This window comes from Petaurus breviceps, unplaced genomic scaffold (genome assembly GCF_028583685.1).
Source record: "Petaurus breviceps papuanus isolate PSGF00001 unplaced genomic scaffold, PetGlider_PUasm1.0 90792, whole genome shotgun sequence".
Lineage (NCBI taxonomy): Eukaryota > Metazoa > Chordata > Mammalia > Diprotodontia > Petauridae > Petaurus > Petaurus breviceps.
The window spans coordinates 17,757,530-17,769,097 of record NW_027187347.1 but is presented as its reverse complement, the minus strand read 5'-3'; the positions used below and the strand labels follow the sequence as shown (position 1 = coordinate 17,769,097).

Sequence of the window (11,568 nt, the reverse complement as noted above, 5' to 3'; positions counted from 1 at the left end):
GGGGGGGGGGGGGGGGGGGAAGAGACAGAAAGAGAGACAGATAGCCAGTCCGAAGCCTGTTATAGAGACCAAAGGTGACAATGGTCTGGATCTGGATAGTGGCAGAATGAATGGAAAGGAAGGAATGTCTCTAAGAGAGACTAGTGTGGCACAAAGGTAGGCAATGAAAAGAGTTCTGAATCTGGAGTCAGAGGAACTGGGTTAAAACTCAGGTCATGCCATTTATTACAAATGTGATTTTAGGCAAATCACATAACTTCTTTGGGCCTCAGTTCCATTATCTGTAAAATAAGGGGACTGGACTAACATCCCTTCCAGCTCTAGACCTATGATCCCACCATCCCAAGCAGATTGAAAAATGTTTCATGTGAAGCTGAGAGTTTAGTCTAAATGGCCTCCATAGTCCCTTCCAATGTTAGTCTGTGAATCTGAGTAATAATGACTTTTTTAAAATGAGTCAGACACCCTGGGGGAAATTGGTGTTTCTAGAATCAGAAAGTGCCATCTTTACTGTCACTCATGTGATTTTCAGACTTTAAAAAAATCAGGCTGTCTAGGGGGAAAAGGCTTTTCAGGGACATGGCAGATTTAATACCACACTGATAATATTAAGAGCCAAAGTCATTGCTTAACAAAACTTAACAAGAGGTACCTGATCCCTCTTGTTTCTGTTAAAGTCTTACCTGGTCGACCTTCTCTGGGAAGGTGAGGGACCATGTGTGTAGAATATAGCCTAATTTGTCACATTCGGCTGGTATGTTGCTTTTGCTAAACTATTTTTTAATCTTTCGTTTTTAATCTTTGTTAAAAGAGATAGAGCTCAGTGTGGCGAGGAGAAGGATAGGATATGTTTAGAAATGAATCCAATATGTAAACAAAAGATATCAAGAAGAATAAGATTTTTTAAAAAACCAACAACAAACCTAAACACCTTACCTGAACCCTTAGAAGAGAATAACAGCATTACCCCCAGGAAACAGAGGCATCTTCTGAGATTGCTAGCCATCGTGAAGCAGGTCTCCTTGGGCATGATGATGAAATGAACTGCTGCTTAGTGGAAGAGCCAAATAAGCCAGCCCCTGATAGGCACAAATATTTGCTTGTGCTACCCTAATCATTAACTGGCCTTATGACCCCAAAAAAGGAAAAATGTAGCAATCAACTCAGTCTGTATTTGTTCAATGGCCAAAGTTTTTGTTTTTTCCCTGCTGGAAATAAATGTGCTAGATGCTTTCTGTTTTGTTTTGATTTTTTTTAAGCCAGAGGATATTTAGACATATTCTTCTTCCTCTTTGAATCAAACATTTTCAGGAAACTGTTTCCTGTACCTCTCCCACTTCCCATTACAATGTGTCTATAACAATAGAGTGACAACAAAGGTGCCTTTCAACTTGGAATGTTGGAAAAATTCTGTAGTAGGTAAAGTCTTGCCTTTAAAACATTTTCATCCCCCTTCTCTTCTAGTCCCAGGGACCTTAACTTGGGTTTTGTGAACATGATAGTTTTTTTCATTATCATTTTGAGAACTGTATTTCAATGTCATAGGTTTCCTTTGTCATGCCATATATTTTATGCTGTGCATTTTTAAATATTCTTCTAAGAAAGGTGAATTGTAGACTTCATCAGACTACCAAAGATGTCCATGACACAAAAAAGATTAAGGACTCCTGGTTTAGTCCAACCCTGTCATTGTATAGAGGAGGAAACTGAGGTCATATGGCTAGTTAGGAGCAGAACTGGACTAGGATTCCAACATTTCCTGGACTCTCTGCTGCAACCACCACTTCCCTAAGCAAGGAGATGAATAGAAGACTTATTAAATCAAACTGTTGTACAAAATTGTAAATTGGTGCTACTGAATGGTGCCAATGCCTCTTTGACCAAAGGACAACTCACATATCTTGAATGAGTTCTTGACATCATGATTACCTTGTCACATATAGCATGACTCTTGAGGTGGTGATGGAGTGATGGGTTCATTGCAGCTGCTCCAGATCCTCTGTATTCATTCTTTCCCCCACAGTGAACCTGCAATCAAAGCAGGATGATGGCAGAGAGAGTGGCATTGAAGGGGAGTTAGTCATATGCAGGATGCAGTGGACTGGTTGTGGTCAAAGCTTCTAGACTAGGACATTTCACCTTCAATAAGACACACACATTTGATTCATTTTCTGGGAGGTTTAGTAATCCACATTCTCTTGGCTACTCTGTAAGTAACAAATAACCAGGTTAGGGCTGGCTAGGGTTAAAATTTGTAACCATAGAGTCATTTTAAACTTAGTCTAGTTAAATTTAAGCTCAAAATTCAACTGTGTAAGTATAGGAAAAGTCAAGAACTAGCTTGATAACAGTTTATTTGAAAAAGGTCCTACAGGTTTTAGTGGACAATGTGAACAATGCTCAATGTGAATACATCATCATCATCACTCACATTTATATGACACTATACAGTTTACAGCATTCTTTCCTCACAAGAACTTAGTGAGCCAAGTAATTCAAGAGATAAGGACACCACTATCAAGGACACAAAGATATCAAGTACTTTTAGCATTATTTAAAGGTCAGTGTCCAGAACAAAGGAGGCAACATGGTCATAGAATCTTAGATGTAAAAGGAACTTCAGAGGCCATCTATTCCAATCCTCCCATTTTACAAATGAGAAAAATTGAGACCAAAAGAGGTTAAGTGATTTGCTCAAGGCCACATATATAGTAACTAGCATGGCCAGACTTGAGCCTAACTCCTCTGACTCCAGATCCAGGGCTCTTTCTATTGCACCACACAGCCTACTGCCTGTCAGTGTTCTGTCCGGTATGTTACAATGTCTCCTGTGCTACATGTGGGTTACTGTGTTTTGTTCTGGACACAAGATTCTAAGAGGGTTGTTGACAAACTGCAGCTTATCCAGAGGAAGACACCTAATACGGTGAAGGATAGGGAAGTCAGAACCTATTAAAGGAACTAGAGAGGGTTAATCCAGAGAAGATTTAAGGGGGAATAGGATAACTGCTTTCAAAGATTTTGGCTCCTATTCCTCACCAGCAGTCTTCCCACACTTGAGAAACCTCTGCCCTGAGGCCCTGCTCTCTCTCCTGATTGGTGATTGCTTCTCAGGACTACTATTTAAGGAAGGTTCCTAGCTAAACTTTACCTCATTCACACCTCAACTCACTCTCCTGACTTCTGCTTCTTCTCTCCACCCTCCCCCAATTTTTCAATAATTCTGGGAGCTTCTCCCACATTTCAGCTTACTTTGATGTGATGTTTTTCCTCATTAGAATGTAAGTTCTTTTTGCTTGTATTCATATCCCCAGTTCTTAGCACAGAGACTGATATATCTTAAGTGCTCAATAGATGTTGTATTTACCTATCATCTGTCTGTCTGTCATTTGTCTATCCATCTGTCCATCTGTTTATGTCCACAGGGGAAAACTGGGGACAATGGGGGAAATTACAGTAAAGGAGATTTTGTATGAATATAAGGAAGAATGTTTTAAAGAACAACTATCAGAACTGTTTCAAGTCAAGCTGGGTCATCATTTGTCAGAAATGTTACAGAGAGGTTTCCTGCTTTGTGTGGGAATTTGTTCTGGATGACTTCCAAGATCCTGCCCAACTCTAAAATTTTATGAGTCTACATTTTGCAGGCAGTGAGCTATGTGGAATTGGATCTGGAGAATGGTAAAGAAATTGATTTATGAGGACCTGTACCTGCAACTAACCTATTCAGAGACAACTTAGTATAGTAGAAAGGACATCTGAGAAAACTGGGTCTGGTCCTTTTCTTACCACTACGTGGTTGTGTGACCTTGGGCTAGTCCTTTCATTACTATTGGCCTCCATAAAATGAGCAGGTGGAACTAGATCATCTCAAAGTGCCTGTCAGATATAATATTCTATGATCCTGTGTTTATTCCTTGCGATTCCCTCTTCCCTCAATCCCATACAGTACTTTTAAGCAGCTAGTTTTGCATGAGCTCTGATTGGGTGGAACTTGGTAGGGGGAAGAGCTTGGTAGGAGAATGGAAAGGGGGAAAGTTGTTAATTCCCCACTCGGTATCTTTAGAGAAGAAATCCCCCCTACTCTCCCAGATGGTGGCAATTGAAAGTTACCCAAGACAGTGGCAGGAACCAGCCTAGGAACAAGTTGCTTGGGGATTGCCGTGGGTCACATTTCGTTAAACGTTGATATGGGGGGTGGGGGGGAGGTAGATAACAGAGCCTAGAATCTTCAATACAAAGTGAAAAGCAGTCTACATCACAATGCAAACTGCTCATTGCCTGAGGTCCCCAGGCTTCCAGTCCCTCAAACTAGGTTTATACTGGTGGCATTTGGAGGCCCTTGGAAGAGCTCTAACTCATTGCCAAATTATAAAGCACTTTTCTTCCATGTCTGTTATCTCCTTTAATGCTTCCTGCAGCCCTAGGAATTAAACAGGGCAGACACTGTCATCCCCATCTTACAGATAAGAAAACCACAGGTCATAGAGGTTAAATGCCTTGCTCCAAAATATACCCTGGTGCTGGGCTTTGAGCCCACATATCGCCACTTGAAATACAATGTTGTTTCTACTGTACTATGTTACTTCTCCTGTTTAAAAATGTCACTCTCCTCTCTTCCACTGATACCTAAAATTCTACCAAAAGGCTCATTATTTCTGGTAAGTAAGGGATCTTAACCCTTTGAGTGTCATGGACCCCTTTGGCAATTTGATGAAGCCTAGAGATTCCTTCTCAGCATAATGTTTTTAAATGCATAAAATGAAATACACAGAATTAGAAAGAAAACCAGTTACTGAAACTATTATATGTGTGCATGTATACAAGTTCAAGAGCTTTAAGAACCCCTGGGTTGAAGCATTGTCCTAAAAAGGTGGGGGAGGGGAGTAAGCAAATCTCTCTTTTTAACTCCCCTGTGCTAAGCAGTTTATTAGATCCTAAGTGACAAAAGAAGCAAATTTTAATTAGGGGGAAGGAGAGTGCATGAGGTCTAGAGAGGAAAAGAAGAAGCAGAGCTGGGGATTGGGGAGAGAGATGATCCTGGTTTATAGAGGTGACCGCTTGAAGGCACCAGTGAATTTGAGTGGAGAGGAGAAGAAAGGTTCCCACGATAGAGAAAGGATACTGAAAGGAGAGGTGAGAACAAGCTTTGACTATTTTGTAGTTTTGCCTAAATAAGCTCAACTTCCTTTCCTCAGCCTATTTTAACTGTAATTCCAATGAGAAGACACCCCCAAATTCCTAGACACATTTCCAGTGTAGCCTCATGGCCTCATGATAGGGTGTGGTGTTTCTCCCCTTCCCCACTTTAAAGCAGGCACAGATATCCTGACTGATTCTTATTGCCATAGTGGCTGCTGGGTCAGAACTCCATGCTTATGAAAAAAAAAAAGGGACCATCCTCACTTCTGAAACCCCTCTGGTAGCAGCAAGCACCCTAGCATACCCAGGATGGCTGCTAGCACATGTTCCTAGATCTGCTTTTCTAAAAGAAAGCAACTCAAAATGGGTTAACAATCTTGCTTTAGTCAAACATATGTCATTTACCTAGTTCAGGAGGAAAAGGTCAGCACCCCGAACTTCAGAGAATACAAAAAGAGGTTACAAGCAGACAAAAAAATATAGAGAAACAGATCAGCAGACAGGCTTCCAGTTGTCTGACCATTACATTCATACTTGGTCATTTACCAGACAGGGAAGCACCAACATCTGGGTTTTCAAAGCGGGACAGCTCAACAATGGCTACCCAGAGTCTCAACTGGCCAAATCACACAACTCTTCCTAAAGTAAGCCCCAAAACAAAACCTCAGGGTATATATAGCCTTCTCCTGGCTCAGAGAATGTCACAACCCTCTTGACCCACTGCCCAATCACAAAGTAACAAGGTGTGGGCATTCCTGAAAAACAAGCCTCCCATCACAGGCCCCATGTGACCACATTCAGCCTATTATTGGGTAGAGTATATTTTCAAATCAGGGAAGGTTCTCAAGAGTCACTTAAGTCTATCAAAGAGCTAAGGGGCAGGGAAGATCTTCAGATTTCCATTCCCATAACACCTCTTTACTGCTGGCCTCCAGATGTAAGGGTGACTCACAGGGTGCTCCAGGCCCTATTGGTCCTGACTTGGGAGTGCAAGGCCTCCTGGGGAAGCCTATGTCTGAGGTGGATAGGCCTCTAATTTGTGTCTTCTTTCCTTTGGGCCTTATGTGATCACCAAAGGCAACTGGTATCTTCCCTCCTTCCTGAACTTCTTGGCAGTGATGTATCAACTACTGGGTCAGTGGCCACAGCAGGACTGGCAACAACAGAGGTTTGGGTGGACAGAGTAACCCAAAGAAAGACTCAACTCAGTGCAAAGGAAAGAACCCACTGGAGGTTTTTGGGCTGTCTTCAGTGGAAGTGAAATGTCAAATAGCTAACAAGCAATTCTATCAAAAATGTCCCAATGAGACTTGGAAACTAGCCTTTCAAATCTCTGTAATTTCCTACTATTTAATGTTCTCCTTTCTATGTAGGAATGATACTGCCTGTTCTACTCCTGAGTCAGGTGTAGAACTCTGAGTACCAATATTTATGTCCTCCCTGCCACCTCCCCAACTGTAGAGGACTCCTTACCCTAGAGTCAAAAATAGAAGTGCTCTTCATAAATCTGTTCTTCACTGGGAGCCAAGATCCTCTATTGAGCAGGCAGGCAACCCCAGAGAAATGAACCAAGGACAAACCTAAAGGGCAAGTAAAGTACAGAGATTGCTAAAGGTCACCAACCCTGGTGGCCTTAGCCTATCAGCACCTGGCTAGGCCAGAAATTTGATTTAGGCATCCTGGAATATGGACAAAGAGAAGAAACTTGGAGTTTGAACTGAAATTTGAACAAGACGAGGTAGAAGGTAGGGTGGGGGAAAAATGAGAAGTGGAGATGAGAAATAGAGACATACCAGTCCTGTGATTTAGAGCAAGCAATTTAACCTCTCTGAACATCAATTTCCCTTCTGTGAAATGGAGACAATCCTTGTTTGTCTACTTCATAGGGGGTCAGTTGGTGGGCTGGTTGTTGTACTTTGTTCTCAGAGAGGACCAAAATGACATCACTATGTGGGAGTCAAGGTACAGTGTGTCCCACTATGGCTGATCAGACCAATACAAGTTTGGAATGTTCTACCACAGGTCAGGCATAAATAGTTCATGTGAACATTTGGGATGGGTGGGGGGTAGATCAAATTAAAATAGCATGTGAGTAAACTCTTTGTATCAATCTCTACATCATGCTGTGTGGATGATACAGAGTCTTTAGCTTCCAGCATTCCGTCTTTCCCTGCTTTTTTAACTCTCTGTAACCAGATGCTAAGTGACATAATCCGATCCCAAGTGTCCAAGAGGGTGACTTCCCCTCTTCCTGAGTAATGGGTACTGGAACAGTGGCAACAACCAAACACTAGTCACTGCGTCCTCATCATCAGTCTGGAGGGCAGTAAAAGTAGACCTGCATGGGCTGCCCCACCTCCACCCCCTGCAAGGTGGAAACCAAAAATGAAAGCAGCTCATGGTAGGAAATCACAAACCTTGAGTTCCCATTCTCCTGCTCTATTGACAATATGGCCATATGTTCTAAATCTATATGAGACGTGACCTGATGAATGTCCCTCCCCTTCCTCTGTGAATCTATTTATAAATCATAGGTTATATGATGAGAAATACTAGAGACTGCTATCACCCCCACTACACCACAAATGTCACATGTGCACCCATAACATACACTAGCTATAGAAACATATGATGGGACAGGCTAGTGCTCTCCCCTTTCACAACGGACCATAGTGCTTCACTGGTTTGGATGGTTCTTTTGTGATTCGTGCATTTTTTTTATTGAAATGAACACTGACCTGATTCATTTAGCAATTATGTGCCGAACTATTGGAATTCTGGGATGTTGATCATTAATGGGGCAAGAAAAAATACTTGAGTAATGAGGTACATTATCCTCCCCTCCCCCACAGAACATGCTCAAGTTGCCATTGCTGGTTCCTGTGATCACATGGGTGCTTTGGGACCCGATTCTACCCATGCAGTGTTCTGGAACTGAAAGGACTTTGTATTTGATGATGTGACTACTGAGTGATCTGTTGCTTGTCCCTATACCTCATAACAGCAGAATGGGAGGTGGCAGGGGCTGCATTAGACTGGGGAAGGGATGATCTTTTACCTTTTCCTGTATCCCTTGCACTTAGTGCAATGTCTGACACAATTAAGTACTTAATAAATTTTAGTTGACTGAATGACTGGCTGTATCTGTTAAAAGAACAGCTAGCCTCCAGTTCGAAGCACTTTGTCTCTCTTGTACAGGGGCTTGGGAGCAGGGGAAGGGGGTGAATGTGTGGTACATAACTTGGCTCTGGACCCCTAGCAGTCTTGTCTGCTTTGTGTTTTCTTTTCTGTAATGCTTAGACAAACACCATTCTCAAGGTAGACATTTTGTTGAAGCTCGGAGGTGACCTGGTGAGTTTGAGAGGCCCAGGGGTCCTGCATTCAGTTAGAGGAGTAGTTGATTGCAGTAGCAACAAGAGTAGGCTGGTGGTAGAGAAACCTTCTGCATCAGAGACGACAGCCACCAACAAGGGAATCAGTCCAAGTCTCACCAATTTATCAGACATAGACCAGGAATGGTATAAACAATGTAATGCCAGGAAGAAATGTCAAATGTCTGATTAGCAGCAGTATAAACTATGTTACTGTCAAATGGGGTTTCATTGTCATCCTCCCAGCTGATTGTACCAGTACTTATAAGTCTAGTTATAGAGTCAATCCTGTTCTGTTCAGTGTGTAGAGGAATACATTCCCTGTCTTATACTTTATCCATCCTGTACATGGTGTACTTTTTTTTTTTACTCTTCCTCTTTGGGAAAGCCCTAGATGTGAACCTTATATAAAAATGAACTCTGACAGTGCATGAGCTGTTGAATGTAGTTGAATGAGCCAAAATACATGAGAAAAAGAAGACTTTTCTCATTAAAGACCAGGCTCCCCAAGACTGAGCCCAATCAAAATCACGGTCCTAAAGACAGATTAAAGAGTGAGATTAACACTCTCAATTCCAGTTCCTCAAGGTTAGATTTGAAATCTGTGTAGAAGGACCTCTAGGACATGCAGGGCTTTGTACCTAGTGATGACAACCCACATGCTCATGAACTTCAAAGAAATCAAGACACACTGAAGGGAATTTGGAACATTTCTGGCCTCTTTTTGTTCCATGGGACACTAAGGCTTCTTCACGGAAACTTGAAGCCCACAGATGTTCCAGTTTGCCTACGTTAGTGAGACAGAGGACAAGTAAAGGGAAGTGGCTACAATCAAGTGGGGTTCATGGGAACAAGAAGGCGGGTCTATGAAAAAGCTACAGGACAAAATATTTTGTTATGCCTGAATGCCCCCAAAATGTCATTTTATTCCCTACTCTCTAGAATGCACTCAACAATCACAGACAACAACAATCATGGTTTCACAAGTGTTCTGCTTCCAAATACATGGAGCTGTATAAAATGAGCTTGAACAAGCAGAGTTGAAGAAATTCCTGTAAGTTCACATGCTGCTTAGACTTGAAACTTCAGGAGGGCAGGGAAATCTGTTTCACCATGATTTTGTAACTCCTCAGTGCCTGCCACACCTATGCAAATGTAGCTACCGAAGCAAAGCAGCAATGCTATACCTCCTCCAGGGACAAAAATGACTCTTGTCATTCACCCTCTTGCTTGCACTGGAGGGTCAGCATGACATCCCAGAACCAGTTCAGAGGGTTTCATTTTTTTTGTTTTTTGTTCCCCTCCAGTCCCCACTGAAAGTTAATTCCCTTGAGTAATCAAACAGTGTAGATGTGGACCACATTTACACAGGCTTGAATCAAATGTGAGTGGACTCTCTGATCTGGTGCCCTTTCCTTTAAAAGACAGTTCTGATTCTTGTCTTGGTGGACATAACTGGAAAGCTGGAACGTGCACCCTGCTGTCAGGAAGCAGACAAAGCCACTTGAAACAAAGAAACTTTGATGTCCCTGGACACTGCAAAAGTTTTTAATGGTGGCCTGAAACCAAGTGACAATCAATTTTGAAGTTCAACACAGGGACACAGATTCCACTATCCTGCCATCTGCCATTGGTTTTGTTCATGGCCTCACAGACCATTAAAACAAAACCATGGCCTCACCTGGCCTGCCCCTTGCTCCTCAAGCTTAATATATCCTTAAGTGAATAGATGTCTAAGGTCCCTTGCAATTCAAAATCCTGATTCTCTGTTCATATTTTAGCTCGGCTCCTTCCTCTGCTTTTCCCTCCCTCATGTGACCTTGGGCAAATCATTTAACCCCAATTGCCCTGCTTTCCCCCTCCAAAAAGTCACACACATAAAAAAAGCTTTTATCAAGTACCTACTTTGTGAAAGGGATTGTGCTAAGTTTTAGATTAGACAGAAAGAGGTTTGTAATGATTTTCCCCCTTAACAAAGAGCTATAATTGGGGTGGCTAGGTGGTGCAGTGAATACAGAACCAACCCTAGCGTCAGGAGGACCTGAGTTCAAATCCGACCTCAGACCCTTGATACACTTACCAGCCATGTGACTTTGGGCAAGTCACTCAACTCCAATTGCCCTCCAAAAAGCAAAAAACAAAACACAAAGAGCTATAACCAATTAGGCAAAGAACCATGTTTCTCCTTAAAGGGTAATTGCTGAACTTTACTTTGCCTGGAGAGCATACAAAGCCCTGGCTGCTTTCTCCAATCTGTCTTTGTATTCTAATTTCTTATAGTTGGAGGGGCTGACTCCTTTAAATCCATGCATGACACCCCACCAGCAAGCAGCAATGGCAGCTGTGGAGTCACTGTCCCCACCATGGAAAAAAGCCCTGTGGGCAAGTTCCTTCCAAGAGTCTCCTGCAGCAAGGATGGCGTCATAGGCAATCATGGGAGCATCGTGTCCGCTACTGCCTCCCCAGCCAGAGTAACTCACTGACTTGTAGAACTGATCTCTCTCTTTCACACCAAAGGGCTTTGGGAAAGTAAGGGGGCCACCATTTGAAATCCCTCGAAGTTTCAAGTACTGTTCCCATTGATCTTTGAAGTAGTCCCTGTAGCCAAAAAAATAAAGGGAAAAATTTTGCAGAAAACTCTGAATCCCAAAGTCAACAACCCACAGTAGAAAGTCAAAGCAGATGCCTTACTAAGGAAATTTGCAGATCAAGCAGCCTACAGGAATAAAAATTTTAAAATTACCAACATTTCTATTGAGGCTTAATCAGGATTTGGAAAGCACTTTCTTCACAACAATCTTTCGAGGTAGGTACATAGTGCTGGTAGACTTGCCTCATTTTACAGATGTGGAAAGTGAGATTCAGAGAGGATCAGTGAATTTTAAGTGGTCACAAACAGTGTCAGAGTTGTGTTTCGAACCCAAGAATCCTGGCTCCAAACAAAGTACTCTCTCTACAAGAGGGGGGGAGAAAAAGAGACAGGAAGACAGAGAAAGAGAGAGAGAGAGAGAGAGAGAGAGAGAGAGAGAGAGAGAGAGAGAGAGAGAGAGAGAGA

General features: G+C 42.4%; 1 protein-coding gene across 2 annotated transcripts in view; it reads right to left on the bottom strand.

Annotated features, from left to right (window-relative positions):
- ADPRH (ADP-ribosylarginine hydrolase) overlaps positions 1-11,568 on the bottom strand; it is a 72,227-nt gene that overhangs the window by 49,109 nt on the left and 11,550 nt on the right. Inside the window, exons 4-5 of one of the 2 annotated variants that reach the window (XM_069069982.1) lie at positions 10,994-11,111; positions 937-1,018 (exon numbers count right to left, since the gene is read on the bottom strand). In XM_069069982.1, coding sequence (XP_068926083.1) covers positions 937-1,018; positions 10,994-11,111 — 200 coding nt within the window. Of the gene's footprint in view, positions 1-936; positions 1,019-9,403; positions 11,112-11,568 lie in introns of those variants that run through there. The other variant, XM_069069981.1, reaches the window with a different exon arrangement.